The sequence below is a fragment of the Pleuronectes platessa genome, chromosome 10 (genome assembly GCF_947347685.1).
Source record: "Pleuronectes platessa chromosome 10, fPlePla1.1, whole genome shotgun sequence".
Classification (NCBI taxonomy): Eukaryota; Metazoa; Chordata; class Actinopteri; order Pleuronectiformes; family Pleuronectidae; genus Pleuronectes; species Pleuronectes platessa.
In genome coordinates, this window is record NC_070635.1 from 17,718,366 (window position 1) to 17,739,781 (window position 21,416).

Here is a 21,416-nt window from a genome sequence, read left to right on the forward strand (position 1 = left end):
ATCTGAACTTATTTTTTCAACTGAGCATTAGCCTCTCTGTCTCTCCTCTTTTCTTTGGCTTCTCTCTGTTCTCCTCCTACAGTTTGAATATTTGATGAGTGCCTTACCTTTAGTTACCATGCATTATTTCTCTGCTCTTCTTAGGGCTCACTGGCTGCTCTCTCTCCCTTTGACCCTATCAGGCGTCAGGCCAGAGACTGACACTATTTCACACGCTGCCGACAGTCATCCTGTCATGCCATCATGTCTGCTCATTGTACCACCACCCTCAGCAGTTAAAATACACACTTGAAAAACTGTGTGCTTTATTCCCACTTCATTAGATTTGCTCAGATAAAACTAAGTAGCCTCTAAACTTTTTTAAATCCTTCCCTTGTGAGGACAGTAATGTTTTATTTTGTTGCTCCTGTTGAGGAGGTTGAATCAACTTAATAGTAGATATATTTAGAGCTGTGTCTAATACTTGATCTATTCTCATTATATGAATGTGTTGGACAAAAAACTGAATTCATTATGAAAGATGAATCCATTCATCCATTATCAATGCCAAACTTGAATCAAAAACATGAATCCTGCTGTAAGGCGACCATGTAAAATAACTATGATTGAGTAAAATGTAGTACAATCAACATAATTAAATTTGTATACAGTATAATTTACTGGAAAATGAGGAATAAAGATCACCAGGAATAGAAACCATGACAAAACAAACCGACAGTAGTCGGTATGAGTATTTCAATGATATTTGAATCCTTAAGTGACACTACTATAAACATTCAACTTCTATCAACCTTTTTAAATAGGATGTAATGAATGCAATACACTGTTTGTAGACTCTTAACAAAGCTACTCACTTTTTGGTCAAACACTTTCATGATGGTTTTTGATAGTGACTAATTCTTACATCTCCCAGGGTATAGCAGGTATTTCTTACATATCCAGACTGGTAAATATTGCCACTGTTGGCACACATCTTATACACACCCAAGACAATCAAAAGCCCTCTCCCTTATTTCGCTCCATCAAAGGACCATATCTCCTGACCTGTGAGTTAAAAATGCATATTCTTCCCTATGCTCATTCATGCTTTCAAAGGAAGGAAACCATTCTGGCTCCTCTTGTCATATTTCCATAACAATGCTGACTGTCAAACTAATGGATAACTGTAAAATGATAAGACCTTGGCAGAAGCCTGCACCCTAAGCACATTCCAGTATTTCAAGCCCTGTTCCCTGAAGTAATGCATAACTTCGCAGGCCACTTAACTTGATATACAGAAGCCACTGGAGGGCCGCCAACTGAAGAGCCATTTTTAAATTCTTTAGCCTCTTGACTCCAGAGTGGACTGTGTGTTTTTTCAGAGGCTTATGAAGACCACTTGTGATAAAGCTTGCAGTACACAGTGCCACATCCGTCTGTTCTTCATTACAGGACTCTATGTAGTGTTGTGGGATTGACTAGGTAACTATCAGTTGTTACATAAACACAGACACTATCTCAAGCCTATTAAATGATAGAATTTCTTTCAGCCACCAAACTTTAACCTTTAGTTACTCATTACTGAAGTGTTTTCACTTATGTGTCTTTCTCTTCCTCTGCTCCTCACCTTTAACATGCGTTTTGTTCCTATTTCATAAAACAATTAAAGAGTGAGTTAATTTCAGGTAAAACATTGTACTGTTGTAATCTTTTAACACTTAATATTCATAGGGCAACTCAATTCAGTTTACCTCTTCTGTCTGGTCTGTCAACATTTTCGTTGTTGTTACTGCTTAAATGCTCAAATCTATCGTCTATATATTGTCTGCTAGGCCACTCAGTATGCTCTGATTATTTTAGTCTTATTTATAATATTGAGACCAGCCTCTTTCCTTTTTGTCTATCCAGGAGATGTAGTTGATACAAGACCTTCACTTTGTATACTTCCGTTTCCCTTTCTGGTCCACTGGAAAAAGGAGTTTTCTTTTTTAAGAAAATCCTGTTGCAGAATGAGAAAAGTGTGTCCTCATTAGCCAGTTGTTAGACACTGATTTTTTTTTTGTCCTATTCTCCCCCGTTTGTATCAGAAAACAGTGCGTTTGATGGTGAACTACCACGGCAGCCAGAAGGCAGTGGTACGGGTCAACCCGTTGGTACCACTCCAGGCTCTGACACCAGTCATCTGTGACAAGTGTGAGTTTGACCCTGCTCATGTCCTACTCCTGAGGGATGGCATCAGTCGACGCGAGTTACCGCTGGATAAATCTCTGACAGAGCTGGGGATAAAGGAGCTCTACGTACACGATCAAACTCTCGGTAAATATCCTGTTGTTGCATTTAATTACTGAAATAGTAAATTAATCTAGGCATGTATCAATACTCATCTACCTATCAGAGCATTACCGACTGATAGTCAGGAAATTAATATTACCCCCAAAGCAATTAGCGTGTGCTAATAGCTTGGTTCCCATGGGCCCCCGATATTCATAAAGATGTGTGGATTTGAGAAAAAAAAGACTGCTGTGCTGGGCCTGGAAGAAATATAAGCTTTTGCTGTGTTTCTGACTCTGTTCAGGGTTTCAATGTTAAGTCTATGTCAAAACTTATCTAGTGGGAAGTTAAATTATGGTGTAAGACTTGGTGTTATTGTTCATCACGATGGTAACAGTCCACACCCAGTTATCCTTCTTGTCATTGTGTGTGATCTGTGAGGAAAGACTGGTGGGTTATGGTTTAAGAAGTAACATTTTGAACATGATGTAATTTATATGGTCAGATACTATTACACTGATTATATCTTGGTTTGAACATCTTGCAGTTATTATGAAGGACATGATATCAAAGGAAAATCTTTAAATTGATTAGACTATGTCACAGTAGTAGTATATAAACTGCTAAAGTTTTTCAAACCTCTGGTTAAATTCTACAAAATTCAGTAACACAATCAGTTCTTTAGTTAGGACGACAGAATATGTTCTCACACCTTGTCATGTTTTACAGTTCTCCTGCATAAAATGGCTTCTGCTCCTGTTCTAAACAACTCAGGTATTAGTCATGCTAAGTCGTGTCTGTGTTGCTGGTTCCACTCAAATCCATGTAGCCATTTAACCCAATGGACTCTTGCTTGCTTATTAACCCCCTTATTTAATGCGTTTAACATGCGTGTTTGCTTATTAGTTGTCTGCCTTCAAATAATTAATTTGTCAATGTAATATTATTACATATGCTAACATCATCAATGGGCATCCGCTTTAATTGATTTATGATTAACTCACCTTTACATTTTTTTAGAAGCCAAACAACCCAGTAATACAGGTCTGCGATGTTCTTAATGGTTGGCTGACCTTCTCGCTCTGTCCTCAAGCCAACAGTGTTATCTTGACACATTCTTATTTACTGCTTTGTTGACTGTAAAGCTGGAGAAATATATAAAGCCACAGCGCCCTCTGCTGAGGAAAATCAGTACGCACAAACAAGTTGTGTTTTTAGACAATATATAGCTATAAGTATTTAGCTATAGAAGAAACAGACATTTATTTTTGGCTGAGTGAAGCAACTTAACTGGAATATGTTTAAGTGTGAATATTGTTGTTCACCTAATTCATCTGTGCATGTAAGGACAGTTTGCCTCTCTCTGCTACTAAACTCCTCATAAAATGTTTCCCAGCATGACCCTTAAGTCCTTGCTTCTACACTCATTTAACTCTTTTGTTTTTGAAGACTCCATTCGCTCCAGTACCACAAGTCTGGGCAAAGCAGAGAAGAAAGGCCTCCTGGGTATCTTCCAGTTCAGCAGGAGGAAATCCAAGGTAAGTTGCTGTTTTTGTTTTTCGGCAAAATGTGTTTTTTTAGCCGCAGTAATACCTGAGAATTATTAGATTAGATTAGATTAGAATCCTTTAATATTCCCACAGTGGGAAAATTTGAGGGTTTACAACAGGGTTTACTGAATAAGATAAAAATGAATAACTGACCACAAAGTTCAGGTGTGATTTATCTGCACAATGATAATTTTTTAACCACAATACTGTACAAACTAACATGGGGTGGTGCATGCCAGTGAGGCTTATTCCTATTGATAGCTGAGGCAGGATTAATGCATGATGCAACTGATCTGTTGAATGCTGCATGTGAGCTGTGCCTTCCGTTTGCAGACGGGGGAAACATCTGTGGACATGGATGACTGTGATGTTAAAGTAATTCAAAATACTGACACACAACCCAATGTAAGTATTACTGACGCATCTGGAAATGTCCAGATAAGTGAAATCAAAGTGGGATTTAGTTTTATTGTTAAACGTTAAACGCGTCTCTGGAGCAATCCACTCATATCTTACAGGTGGACCTAATAATAGAAACCCTTCTACAATATGAGACGGATCAGTAACAACAACACACACTACAAACAAACTTAAAAGCTCCCCACAGGGTTGACAATCTGAAAAATAGGCAGTAACAGTATTGAGTAATTCATCATGTGGTTTGGTGGTTCCTGTTGTTATGTCCATTCCTTGTCCTTTCACATCACATTTTTAAATAATTTAAATACCAAATAACTTCTGTTTACAGCTGGTTAAATTTTTTGGGTTCATAATGAAAAACTAATTCTAACTCGAATATTTTTGTTTAATCAGTTCAATCAGTTCAATTTTAATCATGACTGCAGTTGAATCATTAGTAATTAGATATTAGCTGGTATTATAAAAAACAAGAAACGATTCATGTAAAGTTCCTGTTCATTGAAAATAGAGAAGGCTCATATAGCTTGCTCTCATGTTTGTGCCAGTACTAATAGTACCTAATAGGCCCTTGTAAAATTTGATTGCTGAGTTGTTATGTGGGCTCATGTCCTCCAGAGGGCAGCATCCGTCCTCAAAAGGTTAGATGTCTGTTCATCACAGGCCAAAAGAGGAACAGAGCTGCTGCAGTTCTGGCTCCCACTCCCTTTTCTTTTCTACCAGGGTCTGCTGCCTAATATAGTGGCTTTAGATAACCCTGTTGTATAGTGATGTAGCTCTTATCCAGCAGTGATCATGAATGAGGTAGTGTAAAGTAAGTACTGATCCATGATCAGTGACCCAGGAAGATCGGCCATAAATGATTCAACTCAAACCACCCAAAAGTGTTTCTGGCTGGGAACATCAAAACTGAATCACCTTTTAAAATTGTCTTCAATGCTCAGATAAAATTGTTTGCGTATGTGTGTGTTTTTGTGTGGGATGTGCATCCATGTTGAACCAGACGTACATTTAGATGCCGCATTAAGCAACTCTCCATCTTTTATATCTATAACTCAATCACGCTAATTTGATTTTGAAGCCATGGAGCTCAGTTGAGCATCAGCTATCTAGGGCTCACCTCAGATCAATATGGCATTTGATTTTATTAGCTAGAAAAAAACACTGCCTGGCCCCCCCTCATGTTCACTTCACTCGTTCTGTGAAATTCAAAGCCCCTGGTTTTACTCCTCCATCCTTTCCCTCTTTGTTTGCTGTGTTGTTGAATCATTGTCAACAATCTCTCCTTCCTTGTGTAAGCTGTCTGTGTGCTCTTCTTCATCTTCTGTGTTTTGTATGTCTTCATCAGATACTTCTGACAACATATCTCCCTCAAAATATTTCTTTAGGATTTGAAAAAAACCAGCAGCAATGAACAAAGACAGTGAACGGAAAAGTGTGTGTGTGGGGGGGGCATGGCAGCTGAGCATGATAAGACATTAGTTCTAACATAGTTTTTCCTTATTTGCTTTGATTTGAAAGTTTAGAATTTATTCAAAACACAAAATATTTATCTGAGACACCGAGAGCTAAGTTCTATTTAATTATATTGATATTTCTCAGACGTATCCGTCTCTTTCCACTGGGATTTAAGGCAGCTGGGCTTTTTCTCTCTGATATGATTGTTTCTCAGTCAGGGACTGTTATCAGACCACACATGCATTTGTGCACACAAGCAAACACACACACATACTGTGTTATCAGCCTGAAGGCATCAGATTACCTTACCTTGGCTACATTAGCACTAAAAGCCCAGCCTCTTATCTCTAATTGTTCATTAGGGGCTAATCGACTGCGTGTGTTTGTGTGTGTCTGTGTGTGTGTGGTCTTGAAACACTAACATGGTCAGAGAGCATCATGTTATACAGCCATGCTGCTTCTGACATAAAATAGGGACATTCATGCTTGTTTATTCTCTTCTTCTTTTTGAGATTAAATAAAACCAAAGCCCATATTTATCAATCACATCATATTTATTAATGAAACAATCTCAGAGTGGCAGAAATATGGCCCCACTTTAGGCACCTAACTTTGATAACTTAGGGTGGACATTTTTAAATGTAACCAACCAGTATTGTGTGTTTTACCTTCCAAAAGGAGAACTAGTTCTCCTCGTTCGATATATGTGTAGGAGTATTCTTCCTCCTCTCAAGTGAGACAAAGTGCGATTCTGACATTTTTGAAAGGCCATCAAACACTGTGACTATCATTTTCATATTTACATTTGTGGTTTGTAGTGGGATTAGTAAGGCATTCTCTAGAGATGCATTATTTTAAAATATGTCCCCTGGCGATGCAGATGCTTAATAGTTTCCTATAAGGTTACGCACTTAAAAAATGTGGGCGCACCCAGAGCCTGGGTTCCCCTAAAGTGCTGGAGTGCATTTACTAGTATTTTCCTCTCTGGCTGTTTTGACAGATTTTAGATTTTTTCACCAAGGGGAAAAAGTCAAACAGAGAGGATGAGGAAGTCAGACAGAGTTCATGTGAATTTTCTGCTTTGAACGTTCTATTTTTTGGGAGGTGAGAAACAAGCTCCTTTTTTTATCAGATGCCTTGCTCTTACCCCTGTCAGTCACAGTGTGCAACGCGTTGACATGAACATGTCCCTATTTTGTGTTTGCAATTAGTGTGATTTATACATATTTATTTGTGTTTTTAATGAATCACAGAAGTAATAAAAGGCCCTTTCATCTGGGCAAAAAAATATATTAACATCTGCTAACATCTGGCTTTTAGACACAAGTTCTAATGGGCTCCGACTCCAATTGGCAGGATTTGAAACATGACACACTGGTGAACTCGCAAACTTGGCAAGCCAGCTAGGTGAGAGAGCACCTCAGTTTTCGGTGCGTTGGTGACGTCGAACATGATTTACCAGGGAAAAAGAACAGAGAAGCAAACTCCTCTGCTGGCAGAGGGGAAGGAGTCAGTCACCTTTCAGCAGGTCTACCCAAGTTTAAAAAAACTCATTTTGGTGTAAAGCTGTATTTGTTACCTTGGTTATTGCTAAGATGGAAAACCAAACTTCAAACCCTGAAAAGGAGCAAGGGTAGAGAAAGTAACAGTTTCCGTCCCCTGTAACTGAACTCACGTTGCAGAGTGAGCTTAAGGTCAAATCGATTCTTTATTTAAAGATGAAGGTTTAGTGTTTTGAATCTCATTAGAATGAAGACACACTTTGAACAAGCCATCCATTATCCGTCTCGTGTTAAACGGTAGTGTTATTCTGGATGTTGTGTCTGTCCTCCAACCTCTTTCCAGTTTGATAATCTACTGTCACATGATACAGCAACACTCACTCTAAGTTTTGGATATAATGGGGACACTGTCTGGATATAAACGGTTATAAGTGGCTGAAGTGCTCTCAACAGATTTGTTTACTAGCATAATAGTTTTCATGCTGTAAGAATCAAAATAATCAGAATGTGAAAAAAGCTGTAAGCCTACTGGACTTCTCTCCTCAAGGCTTTTCACAGAAGTATTGTTCTTTTCCCAGACCCACCCCACTGTGAGATGTTATAACTTTGGGTCCAATTAATTCTAATGATCTGAACTTGCTTTATATCCAGGCATTGTCTGAACGCATCAATTAATCTGCTTTTAAACATTACTTTTCTGAGAGCACTGGGGAGGCGGGTGTTGATTTCCCCCATTGTGCCAAAGCTCTGTACCAAGCTGAGCCATGAGGAGGTTCAGATATTCAGGAGCACTTTGGGCTCTCTTTGATCAAGAGTATTGAAAACTATTTTTCGTACTAATGCCTTAAGTCAGGAGCAGCGACCCTTTGAAAATATGTATGCTCTTTTAACTCCGTCAAATAAATGTTGCAATAACTGGTGTGACTGAAGAATGAACTTTACCTTCCAAAACATACAGAGAGGTTGCATTTGCATGTGAAACTTTTAAACTTCTGAACCCTACTAATGATGGCAATCCATCCTGATATGAAATTAATTTGTATAATAAAGTAATAAGCTTTAAATCAATCCTTGAATTAAACTCTGCCGGTGATGTGATTTCTGTCACTGCTTTTGTTGTATGGTCGTTACCAAGATATGTAAATCAGATAAACACTCCATGTGGAAAGCAAAGGAGTTGGAACACATTAACCAAAATGCCTTGGCTATACTCTTTTTAATTCATCTGCATTCATATGCATTTAGCTGGTAATAGAGATGAGCCAAAATGTCGTTGGGACCTACAACACTTACAAATCTGTTTGTGTTTTATGTAGAGAAATGTTTCACTTGTGTGGAGTTTATGTACTCTAACAGTGTACGGCGTAAGGAAGATAGCCTACTAGGCAACATCTAAAAATTGGGTTTTGTTAAAAAATGAGATTTTTCATCTTTAATTTAATGTCAAATCTGTTAATACATATATTTACCTGTGTTATTCCTCAAGGTTTATCTAGTCTCCTCCATTTTGCCCGCTCTTCTACAAAATGGAATTTGTGTTCAGCCGCAAAACATATCTGATAACACAGCTTATAAAGTTTTGTATATAGTTATACTCAGTGTTGTGAGCAGTTCACACTTAAAATGAACTAGTTCACAGTTCAGTTCATGCAGATGAAAATGAACAAATTCACGTTTATTTGTTCCATTTTTTATTGGGATGATTTATGTGACAAACTTACGATCATGTGTTTAGTTATGAATCAATGGTGTCGGATCTTGTCTGCGTGTCCCCGTTCATTTTAACAATGAGTCCTGACTGTGAGCGTCACGTCTTGTGTTTTACTGAGCCAAAAATGTTGAAAAAATGTTGCAATAGTGATGTCTGGGAGCACACGCACACACATTTTCGCTCACTACTGGTATTTCAGATGATGGCCTGATATGATGATAATAAAAAAAATAAGCAAGAGTGAACGTTACTCGAGGTTCATCATATAAAACTGATTCGTTCAGTTCATTGTATACGAAAAATATAATTGTTCATGCACCTCATGTACAGGGAGTGACTGCAGAGGGGCTGTAGAGCCGCATGCGTCTGCAGAGCCTCAGGTTGCCTGCCCATGGTTTAGAACAAAATTTGTATATGTTTTGATCATCTTAACTTGTTAGAAAATAGACTGCAGACTCCTCTACAAGTAAATGTTTGTTCATATGTATGCGTACATACATATTTAACTTTTATTCTTGATTTCATCCACAGCGTGTGTCCGCAGTGTCCAGAGTCTCCAGTGTCGAAGATCGTCCCATCACCATGGCCCAGTCTCAGTCGGTCACGAATATGTCAAGGATGGCTGACATCAAGAAGAGACGGGCCCCAGCACGACCAGAGGCCCCAACACCTATCATGGGACATGCTGGCTTTGAGGGCTATCAGGTGGGGAGATTAAAAAGCGAAGCTAAATTCATGAGTTAAATGATGAAGTAGTCCCTCTGAAATCAGCAATCTGTTTGACACAGCCTTTACTTTGAGTATTTTGACCTGAGATTCAACACCTTAGGGTCAGGGTGACCTGTATCGTCTACACTAGAGCAACAGCTCCCTGCAGTCTCATTATAGTGTTATGGCGGCATGCTGGGAAATGTTGTTTAGCAACCAACATCCTTCCTCCCTCCCTGTGATAATAGCTTTTGTTTATTTGGAGGAGCTAGTGTTCTTGAAGCTGAAGCTTGTTATCGAGAGGAAACTTTGTTCTCAGGACCGAACGGAGAATGATGTTTCTCTTTAGCTTGATTAACTGAACTGAGTTGAGCATAGAGGAGCAGAAAAACAATTCTGGGAAATGTGTGATGAGAACTGTAACTTACTGATGATGCTACGAACGCCAGCATGAATGATCTGATCCGCATTATGTCTTGATGTTAGAAAAAAAACTCTAGAAGTTAAGCATTGAAAGCAAACTGGCAGAAGGTATGAAAATAATACCACTAAAACGGACCAGGCTTAATTTCAGTCCAAGTGTATTCATGAAGAAGTTATCTGCAAACTAACCAGCTCAACCATTATCTTTACATTTTAGTTTATAACTGTAGAATTGGATTAACAGTTCCAGAGTTACCAGTGGACCATTTGAGATGTGTAGTGTTCAGTGTTATGTCCCTCCTCCATGATATTCACCTATTATTAATGTGTAATATTTATTGTTTTCCTTTAGTGATTGTGGTCATTGTGACTCGACTAAGGAGTTCCTTATTGCTGCTGTGATTATTTCTAATATTGAAATGTGGTAGTGCAGAGGGAGATGGTAATGTACCTGCCCTTGTCAAATTAGGAGTTATGACAGGCACCAGGGCTGAAATACTGAGAAACTACTGGGAGTCACAAGAGCAGCTACACATAACCGGAGTTGGGAAGGTCATCTCAGGACTTAATGACTTATCTAAGAATAGATTTATCCATCTCGCTCTTATGGCTTTTCTGAACCGTCTCCATGGCCGAACACAGGAGTCTCATGTATATTCATGCGTCTACACGTTGCAAGGTCGTGTTGTGGTGCAGGACACCTCTCATGTTTCACTTCTCTGTTTCCTGGTGTCGCTTGTTGAGGACATGATGCTGATGTGTTTTTCTGGTCTTCTTTACAGTTCAGCTTCAGGTCAACAAGTGACAGAGATTTCATGCGTGTATTCCACAGTAATAACAGAATAGCAGCAATTCTGTAGAAAGTGGAGGTCTGGATTTCATGTGCCTTTTTAAAACATTTGGGTGGTCAGCATATTGACTGATCTGAGGACACAGCAGAAGTGTGAAGTGTTCAAAGATTAACAGCATGTTGGCCTGTGTTTGTTGTGAAAATGTGATTAAAACGGATTTAGCTTCATGAGAGTAAAGGGTGTCAGAGCAGCCAGGTTTTATCAGGACAACATCCCAAGGGTAAGATACAATGGGGGAAAAAAACTGGCACACGTTGCTTGTCAGGAGAGAAACACATCATCCTCAGCAGGTTCAGGCTCCAGTGAAAGCAGATGTCACGCTATACTTCTTAGAATACAATAGTGCAGACGCAGGTTTGTTCACAAGGGATGGGCTGGAAGTGGGCCAGCTCGTTTGTTTTTATAGGGTTTTTATGTTTGTTGGGATTTGTCATTCGCTTCGAACACTCCCACTTCTGCAGCATGCTACCTCACCTGACATCTGTGTGTGCAGTTAAGAAAAGGCATATGTGTTTGTGCGTAATTGAGGGAGAGCAGGATTAGGCACAGAATAGCTGGTCATATGAGAACGGCTTCCCATGATGACTCCCCTCTTCACAGACCTCCCTCTTGGCTGAACAAGCTTAGGTGGTCAACTAATGGTGGCTTATAAGATGCAGTAATGGACACTGACATGGTAATATAAGCTATTGGGATGATGAGATTGTTATAATGAAAGTAAATGCCTCAAATGGCCTTCGGAGAGGCCGAGACAAAATATGGGCGGTCATTAAAATCATTAGGAATATGGTTAGGTTAAAATCATTCACAAAATTAAGGTCAACAGCTGCAAATGAATGAAAGCTAAAAAAAACGTAGCCGCTGTTTCCCAAGTGACTGTGGCTACCCGCCATATCCTAATTAATTCCTAATGAATAAAAAAAATGTCACTTTATATTTTCACTCATTATACAATAAAAGATCTCTAGCTTGGTGTGTTGCTCCGTTCCTGCATCGTATAGCTGTGTGCAGAAATATTTAAAGTGAAACTACTTCACGAAATAGATTGAATGAATTGTGTGGGAAACGCTGCCTTAGCCTTAGCCTTTACCGTCATGTAAACTTGTGTAAAACACTTTTTTAAGTACAGCATCATACACAGTATTAATTCGATTTTTCTTTTGACATATTATAGATTGTTGTTAAGTTGTTGTTGTATATCTGAAATAAGAATTTCTCTGAAGAGGATGGTTGATCCTTTCCAATGTCTGAGGAACAGTTTTCTCTACACACAGTAGTCAAAATTGTAAATAGCAAATACGCTGGAGACAGATGAGACTATTCCAGGAAGAGTGTGTAGTTGTCTTCAACTGTAAGAGAGTCACATGTTTTCATATGCTGGAGTTCATCGTGGAGTCAAGCGAAGTTTGCAGTTTTGTATCCTCAGCTTAACATCAACAATCTGTGTCTGTCTTTATGAGAGCAGCACTGAAAAAAAAAAAAAAGTGTTTTGGAACATTGAGTTCAGAGAAACATGAGGGGGGGTGACCTGTGGCGATAGGTAATCTGTTATTGTGGTTTGGAAAGGAAGCCGTGTCTACATAGCCTCTTGCGATAAAGGAGTTCAAACATATTCTCAGCTTGCTGGTTCACTGCTGAGTAACAGGAGGTGCTTCTTGATTCTTCTCTATGCATTTGTACACTTGTGCTCAAGTATGTTGTGTGCGCAGGAAGAGTGAAAGATGGAGACAGAAGCAGACAACAGGAGGGTGTTTGAAGAGCGAAAAAGGCACTGAGTCAGGTTATACAGACAGAAAGTATGTAAAATCAGCTCTTGTGAGTTTTTAGACGTGTGTATTCAAGATGTGCCTCTTAAAAAAAGAATAAGCTTTTGGGTCATATCGGCGAAGTTGCATTGCTGCGTGAAATCAGGTTGGCAAAGCCTCAGCATCACCCTTACCTTGCAGAAGGACACAGCAGGGTGAAAGTTTAACAGAGGACAAGCAGTGTTAAGGAGTGTGAGGGAGTAATAAGATCAGTAACAGTAAGCAGGCTGTCTTTGAGTCTGTGAGAAAACCTTACCAAATGTCTGAAATGGATTACCTACAGTTAAATATAGACTTTCAGCTTTTATTGCACTTTCACTGCTCCCATATTACATTTTACAGAGACCTTTTTTTAATTTGTGCCAACAGACCACAAATTGAATTGGCTTGCTCTGCCTCAATTAGTCCTTTGATTGGATGTAATGTCAGCTTTACTATTATCCGATACAGCACTAAACCTTGTTTCTGCATGTTGGTGGTATTTCTTTTAAAATGTAAAGACATGGATGGTAGATGCCTTGTATGAATGCAGTTATAAAACACTGCTCGCATGTTGAATGTTTTTTTTGCACATGCTGTAAGCCTGCCTGAGGTGTGTGTGGCTTCCTGATTGATCGAGCTGGCTGCCTTTTGCTCCAGACGATCTGTCACTCTGTGAATGTAGAGGGTTGACAGTAGAGGGAGGCTAACTTTGATCTGCTCTGATACACAGCTCTGGATCAATCAGACAAAGCAGGCTGCCGGATCTTTATTCAGTATCAGAGTTTCTGTAGCGCTTTTTTCAATTTTAATATCTTTGCTTAGTTTTTTCTTCTTTTTTTCCTTCCCTTCTTTTTGTTCCCCCTGAATATCACCTTTTCTTTTGCTGTTTCTTCTTGTCTACATCACTTTCTGACTGGTTACAGCTTCACCCAGTGAATACACCCTCCACTTAAGAACATAAACAAAGAAGGTCAACGGCCGTACTGTTGTTGGGTTTCATCGCTGTTAGTCCCCTGTTCTATTTGTGGTTAGATAGGCCGAGCCTCAGTCAGATAAGCGTCTGTGAGAGAACAAGAGAGCAAAACAATGGAAGTGGGAAATTAAGAAAAGCAATGCAAAGACACTGAGAAAGAATGTAAACCAGGTTTTTCCTAATGTGAGAGGTCAATAGAAGTTTGCAAGGATGTAGAAATGGATGTATACTTGTCTGCCAAACCTCCACTGTACCCATGTTTTCTCATGGAACAAACAGGTTCTGGTTTATCAGTTTGAAGCAAAGCGAAATGCTGCCAAAGCAAACAGGCAACCCAGCCTCCCTCCATCCCTTATTCTTATGTCCTTCTATTTTGAGAGCTGTTGTTTTCATGCATATGTGCTACAGTTGAAACCAGCAGGTGTTCCAGCTCTTGTTAGGCAATTCACTATTTTACATGTTACTCAAAGGGCCTTGGTTTATTCAGATTGTAGTTTGAGATTTTCTGGGTCAATTACGCTCACATACTGTATATATACAGTTTGCGTCAATTACACCATATCCATTTAAGGTTAGTGATAACAAAAACATTAAAAGTACTATATTTTTTTATTGTATTGAATGGACCATTAGCTGCGATTACAAAAAAACTTTCACTGTTAGTTTTCTTGTCAGTTGTTTCCTGTATCTCAGTAATGCCTTTTTTTCATTCGGCCCAAACTTTCACTTGCTGTCAAGGATAAACTGATTCAATTTTGGTGGTCAAAGTGACTTTGACCCACGAAACACGCTTTGGCTGTAACTCAAGAGTTTATATGCTTATAATAATAACATTTTACACAGATGTCTAGAGGTCAACTTAACTGAGACATCATAATGTGCAGCAACAACAATTTTGTGGCGGCCGTAACTTGACACCTTATCTAGAGATGTTTCCCTTTCTGTGACAACTAACAGTACCTGGAATAAGCTCAGCTGAAATTTTGATATTCACTAGAACCCTATAAAACAAAAAATACACTTGCTGCTACTGCTCGATAAATATTATATGAATCTGGAAAAACATGGATGCTAACTGTTACGTCATTGGTTGGTGGAAGTATAAAGCTGTGAGCTGGTAATTTTAGTTTTTGCTACATTTACTCATATGCTGTTTTGCCTCATGGATTTTGCCTTCATCATACACCTGCCTAGAAGCAACATAATAACTGTTTATATAAAAGTACTAAGTGTCTTGTGTACTGTACACCTGCTCGCTCTTGTGGTTATGTTGCCCAAAGTGTACTCAAAGTAGTCACTATAAGCTGTTCTATTCTTACGCACTGACCTTGAAGATTGTGAAAGTGTGAGTTGGGGGCCAGGAATAGGGGAACTTGTCACCCTGCCATGCGGCCTATGTAGGACAGGATTTGTTTGCACTTGATGCTGTCAAAACACATCGTGTTTGACACCACCCAGGACAGATGGGGCAAACAAATTAAGTGATTCTATTTTTGTGTCCATGTCTCAAACGGTTTGTGGCGGCATCTGAAACGATGTGTGTGACGATTTCGGAATTCAGATATATTGCAGAATAAGTATACGCTGTATATATATATATTTTTTTTGAGAACAAATGTACAGTATATAGCTAGATGTAATTGAATAATGTCCTAATCATATTTTATGCTACGTTTCCTAGTCTGTCCTGATCCAGAGTCAAGAGTTTACATTTTTTATTTAATGAATCTATACTATTATTAGTACAATGCTTTTTATTCAGATTTCTCTAAAACTTAACTAAAAACATAAAGGCTCATACGAACATGACCATACAATAAATATAGGGAAAAGGTGAAGAAAACATACAATTTCAGTGGGTTAGTGGGACAAGTGGACGACAATGGAACTGGGTCAGCCATGTGTCTCCTTATCCTCAGCCAGCCTCTTCCACGCCCCTCTTCTACACATGCATATTGTTAAGACTTTTAGCATGAAACTCTTTTCATCATACATGAACAGCCAGACACAGACAAACACACACACACACACACACACACACACACACACACACACACATTAACCCTAACACACGCCAACTGTCTTCTAGCCTGACCTCAGTGCCCCGCGCAATGCTTAGACAGTTCAGCCGCTATTATTATCTGTGACACGCACATATGGACCCATGCATCCGCACACACACACACACACATGCATTCATAGATGTACTCATGCATGCTGACCTGCACAAGCACACACACACACATACTCTATTTCACATTCCACATTAGCGCTGTAATGTTGCCCTGTTAAAAAGCCCCTCACCCATCAAGAGGCCTTCAAAACAACTGATGAATGGTCACGCCACCAGGTTGAAGCCTCCATGGGTGGCCCTATCTGATCAACATGCTCCAACATGGGGCCCTTCGCCTCTCAAACCATATAGTGGGAAATTTAATGGACACACCAGACTGTCCTGGCATGGCCTTCTATACACGTTTGTGTAAAGGCAGATTCCCATAAAAATATACCCATGTTAACTCATTTCTCAATAGTTCTCCATTGAGCTAATACAAGTCTAAAAAGATACAAGCATCTGTACCTCAATAATTGATTAAACCAGTCTTCAGTCTAAGCATCATTTATGCAACACAAACACTGCAGTGAACTGAAAAAGCTATAATGAAGTTCTTGGTTTTGCTTTTGTTAGTGTAATCAACATAGAAACAAATAGAATCACATTGTTATGGAAATATGGAAGTCAGATTATCAGATGGTGGATGTTGATGTCCTTGCATCCTTTCTTAATCAGAAACAAACAAACAACTGGGGACTGCCTCTTTTTTGTATAGAATTAGTATATGTGTGCCAAGATACGTTGTTTAAAAGTCTCTCACTGAGACCTCGTAGATCTTCAATACACACAAATATGATTAATGAATCAGTCTCTTGGGATAATGACTAACTTTAACTTCCTAATGTCAATCCTAAATTAAATTTGCACTTTTTAATGGAAATGAAAGACGTTTTGGCTTCCCTGTGTAATTGCATTGATCATTCCACCTTCTTATGGTCTCATAGTGTGTCCTTCATAGTTAAATGTGAAAGACTGGCTTCATGGGGTTCCTTCTGCTTAGGATTTATTGCAACATGACTTGATTGTGCCAGTACCTGACAACCCACAAGATACTTTGACTGACCTTTACTTTGTTGTGATTTGACTTGTGATGTCATGACACAAGATTAGCTTGAGAAGTAAAAAGCCAAAGTGGTGAGATCTCCCTCTGAATTGCAGCGATGCATGCATACAGCACCTGTTAAGGAAAAAGTGATCCTTTCTCAACACTGACTAATGTAGGTTTGAAAAACTGGAACAAATGTTAAATCAATTTCTAAGCAGCCTACATGCTGTGTTCCCAGTCATGGCGCCAACAAGCCCATTAGAGCAGGACACACATAACCCTGCAACCCTTTACAACCCTCTAATCCATATACCCCGGCTCAGTCTTACATACGAGATATACTGTTCCCCCCTTGTGTGTGTTTGTGCACTTGTGAGCATATGTGAGTGTGTATTTGTGCTCATACAGTCAGACAGAACAGTGTGTGTGCATCTGCATGTGTGTTAAAGCCAGAGCTCTCTTCCATTCATGGCAGGGCTTGGCGGCAGTCTTATGTTTCACACTGCAGGGAACACACACAAACATACATGAGCACACGCACACACACACGCACGCACACGCACACACACACACACACACACACACACACATCCATCTTCATTGGCAAGTCAGTCATCCATTTCAGCTTCAACTTTGGCCCACACCACTGGTAAGACTGTATTCGTGTAGGTATGAATACCAGAGAGGGAAAGAAGCGGGAGACCACTAAGGAGAAAGACAACCAGTTGGGGGGCCATTTAGATTTCCATAACATGCCATGCAGCGAGTTCATTGAGTTCACATGTGTGAATTTAGTTTCCCTGCAGAAAGGCAAGTTGGCCTGATTGCCTTCATGTCCTGCTGCAGGATGCAACCCTGCATGCAGCAGGACAAGGCATGTTCCCTGTAATTAAGTCATTTGGATCTCTTAGGAAAAAGTTCATCTTTACTGTTCAAACCTGCCCATAGAACTTTTAAACTGACTCTTGGATCTTGACTATAGAATAAATTGGACACTTTCCCACCTTGCATTGTCACTTTGTCTTTGCTCATTTACCGGGTTGCTTCAATTTGAAAACACCATCTAACCACTTTGATATTGAAATGTTTTAGATATTTAGTTAGTTTAATATGTTGGTCTTTCCATCAAATTAATTTTATAAAAAGCATTAAACTGTTTTAATATTATGAAACATCAATTGGCAGTTTTTATTTATTTTTTTCAGTATCCCTGAATTAGGTTGTTCTCTGACAGTAATAAAGTAATGTTTGAAATAAAGTGAATGATACAGGCACACACATGTGTTTGTGCAAACACTTCCACCCTCTGATCTGATCAATGATAATAAGAGATAGAAACACAGCAGTAAAATACACATATCAATATGTATTATCCCAAGAACACTGCATCACATTAACTGTATCACTGCCAGTCGTTGATATGTCTTGTTGCAGGATAATTTAACAGGAATGTTGGCACTCTGGTGGAATTTGAAGACTCAGACGCCTGCCAAAACTCCACTTGATTTAATTACTCAGTAGTAAATTCTACCTCAGTCCTGGCAGACTGAATTTACTGGCTGATTTATGGCTGGACCACACACACGCACACAAGGTGCTTACATTAACTTTCTACTGTCTCTCTCCTTCTCTTTCACTTGTTTTCTATCAGATGGGACTTGGCTCAGAAAGCCAGCAGAGGAAAAGAAAGGCTCCTGCCCCTCCTCCCACCCCAGCTTCGATCACGCCCGGCTCTGATGACACTTCAGCCTCTGCTGCTCCCACTCCTGACATTTACGCCACCATAATACCTGCAGCCCTCCGCACCAAGGTGGCAGAGTCAGCTCCAGTCGCTTCTACCACTGTGATAGTGCACACAATAAAACCAGTCCCCTTGAAAAATGTAGCACAACCGGCCATCCCAACCGCCAGCTCCCCAACCCCAAGTAGCAGCACCACCGACAGCCTGGCCACCCAGGATTCCAGCTCCGAAATCAGCCACAGTCTCGATGACTCAGATGCTGACCTAGACCAGGCTGGTTCCTACTATAGCACACTCACCAGCAGCACAGCGAGCGGGTCTGTGCGGATGCAGCCCGCAACGAAAAGCTCCAGCAGCAGGATGGAGGAATCAGAGATGTCGAGCAACATGGCTGCCAAATCCAATCAAGAGGAGGCCTCAGCCAGCAGGTCCAGCTTGGAGACCGAGTCGGCTGTCAACCTGAAACTGGATGAAGTCGAGAGCAACAGACACAGTGCAATGGGTAAATTACATACATTCAGCACAGCACATGCAAAAAACAATCCTGCACATGACACAGGCAAACTGTTGACTTTGGAAGACTTCAGTTAAGGTTATTGAATTCAAGATGAGATAAAATAAACCATTATAAGTCCCACAAAGGGGAACTTTGCAGGAGGCACGTAAAGACCTGAGGACTTCCAGTGCAGCCCACTAGAAAAATAAGTTTGAAATGTATCTGTTATTGATGCCACGACCTATTTTCAAATCAAAGCTGGCGACACAAACACGTGTAGACTGTAGATTGAGATTCTTAAACAGCAGATTAGCAACAGGAACAATCAGTTTCAAGCCAGCTGATTCATCACATCTTTACACTACAGCACACCAAACATTTATATTCATCAGAGAAAATGAACTTGGCTGTTGATCCCTGAACTTATGACATTGACGACAAAACACTCGGTATGTTAAAGAAGGGAGACAGTCAGAAGTTGCCTGTAGAGGTTTCCTTTTGTTTTCCTTCCTTTAAAATTGACTGCCCTGGAGAACTGAGCTGTCACACCGCAACAACATCTGAAACTTAAACTGTCAAAATTGACTTGGTGTGTGTGTTGACCTCTGTTATGGCTTAAGTTCAAGAACTAGCGGAGCTGGTTTTCATCATGCCACATGAGACAATACAGTACTTGTCTCCTGCCCACGCTGATCAATCCTTCACATTCTTATCTTTCTCTCTATCCCTCCCTCTTTCTCTATCCCTGTCTTTATTTATCTCATATTCATGCAGTCCGTTGCACAAACCTTCAAAGCAGGCAGATGTAAAGTCAGATGGATCCATCACAGATCTAAATGGGCTGTACTTGAACTTCTGCTGGCCTCATATTGATCTTTGCGTAACCTAGATCTTGCGCTGTAGCAAAGTGAGATTGCAGCAGAGGGCTGTCGTGTCTGACAGGGGCAGACATGAGAGACTTGCAGACCTTAGAAAATGGATGAGAAAGGTGAGGGTACCAGAACAGAGTTCAGAGAAAGGAGCATGGGAAGGTTTTGGCAGCGAGATGACAGGGGTAGCAAGGTAGAAACAAGGGTACTAGGTGGGTTTAAGAAGATGAGGATGATGGACAACCAGATTAAAGCAGGAGAAAGGATGAAGTATGAGGAGGTTTGTGCATTAGACAGGATAGAACAGACAGCATGGGGATCATTTATAAATTTATAGACCAAGCTACTACCCTTTTTCTGTGTCCTGACACTCTGCTGACTGCGTCTTCTTCTCTCTCCACCTCCGCTTTGACTCTCTCCCTTTTTGCAGTCTCCCTCCGTTTCCCTCTGCATTGTGTTAGAAAGTTAAGATGTTTATTTATACTAAAATACTTTCAGTTCCAGAGCCAACTTCTCTCAAAGCCATGCTTTTTGTTGTCCGACAGACAACCTCAACATCAACTTTTAAACTTTTCACTTAGACTGTAGGATATGTTTCATTGCCATGCTAAGGACTCTGTTACACATAAGCAGTACATATTTGGCAGCGAATAAATAGCTGGTATACATGTCGGGGCTAGACAGCTACACGTACACGTATATGGTGGTGCCCTCATGCTTGTAAAGACAGAAGCAGACATGTTTACAGTGCATTTATTAGGTTTCAGTTAGTCTCTCATTTATAAAGGTTTGATTCAGCCTTTGATTTATGTAGGTTTTATTTAGCCTTTCATTAAAACAAAATTGATGTTTATGTCGAACTGTAAACTGTTTGTCGTTCACTCTGAGAAGCTTTGTGATAAAGATTTCTCATCGTAAATAAACAGAGGCCGTGCGTGTGTGCGTGCGTGCGTTTATGGGCATGTTAGTGTGTATGTTCTCGTTAGCTCCAGGGAATCAATTATGTCATTTCAAGTTTTCAGCTCAGTTTGAAACAGAGACACTGTAGTACTTAAAATAACAGGCATGTGCACGCATCACTACTTCATGTTGAAGCAGAGAAGTCGATTTCTGCTGTATACTGTATCTAGTCAGCACAACCTTCCTTTGTTCACATCTGTGGGGATGCACTGTAGTGCCACTGTTTTCGGGACAGACCATGTTTTTCATGCTGCTATTTAACTTCGCTCTGTGCAGTGTAAATATAAATAATAAATCCATAGGGAAAGTGGATTCAACCAATTTAACCGATGTGTGTGTGTGTGTGTGTGTGTGTGCGCGCATGCGTCTCCAGAAGATGTCAGTGTTATGATGGTGTACTTTATCATCTCGGCTTTGCATGCCTTTTCAGTTCCCTCCTATTGTCGAGAATAAACAGAGTAAACAGATAAGGTAGCGCATCGACAGCAGCTGCTGACTAAGACAAAGCACACTGATGCATCAGAAGCCTTATAAGGGAAGTTAGGTAGCTGCATTTCAG

The 21,416-nt window shown here is 40.0% G+C and overlaps 1 protein-coding gene across 4 annotated transcripts in view; it reads left to right on the forward strand.

The window, feature by feature from the left end:
- Positions 1–21,416, forward strand: part of cobl (cordon-bleu WH2 repeat protein) — a 51,125-nt gene that overhangs the window by 16,686 nt on the left and 13,023 nt on the right. For 3 of the 4 annotated variants that reach the window (XM_053432743.1, XM_053432745.1, XM_053432744.1), the window contains 6 exons: positions 2,067–2,295; positions 2,980–3,024; positions 3,700–3,788; positions 4,134–4,205; positions 9,420–9,593; positions 18,443–19,034. In XM_053432743.1, coding sequence (XP_053288718.1) covers positions 2,067–2,295; positions 2,980–3,024; positions 3,700–3,788; positions 4,134–4,205; positions 9,420–9,593; positions 18,443–19,034 — 1,201 coding nt within the window. The remainder of the gene's footprint in view (positions 1–2,066; positions 2,296–2,979; positions 3,025–3,699; positions 3,789–4,133; positions 4,206–9,419; positions 9,594–18,442; positions 19,035–21,416) is intronic. The other variant, XM_053432746.1, reaches the window with a different exon arrangement.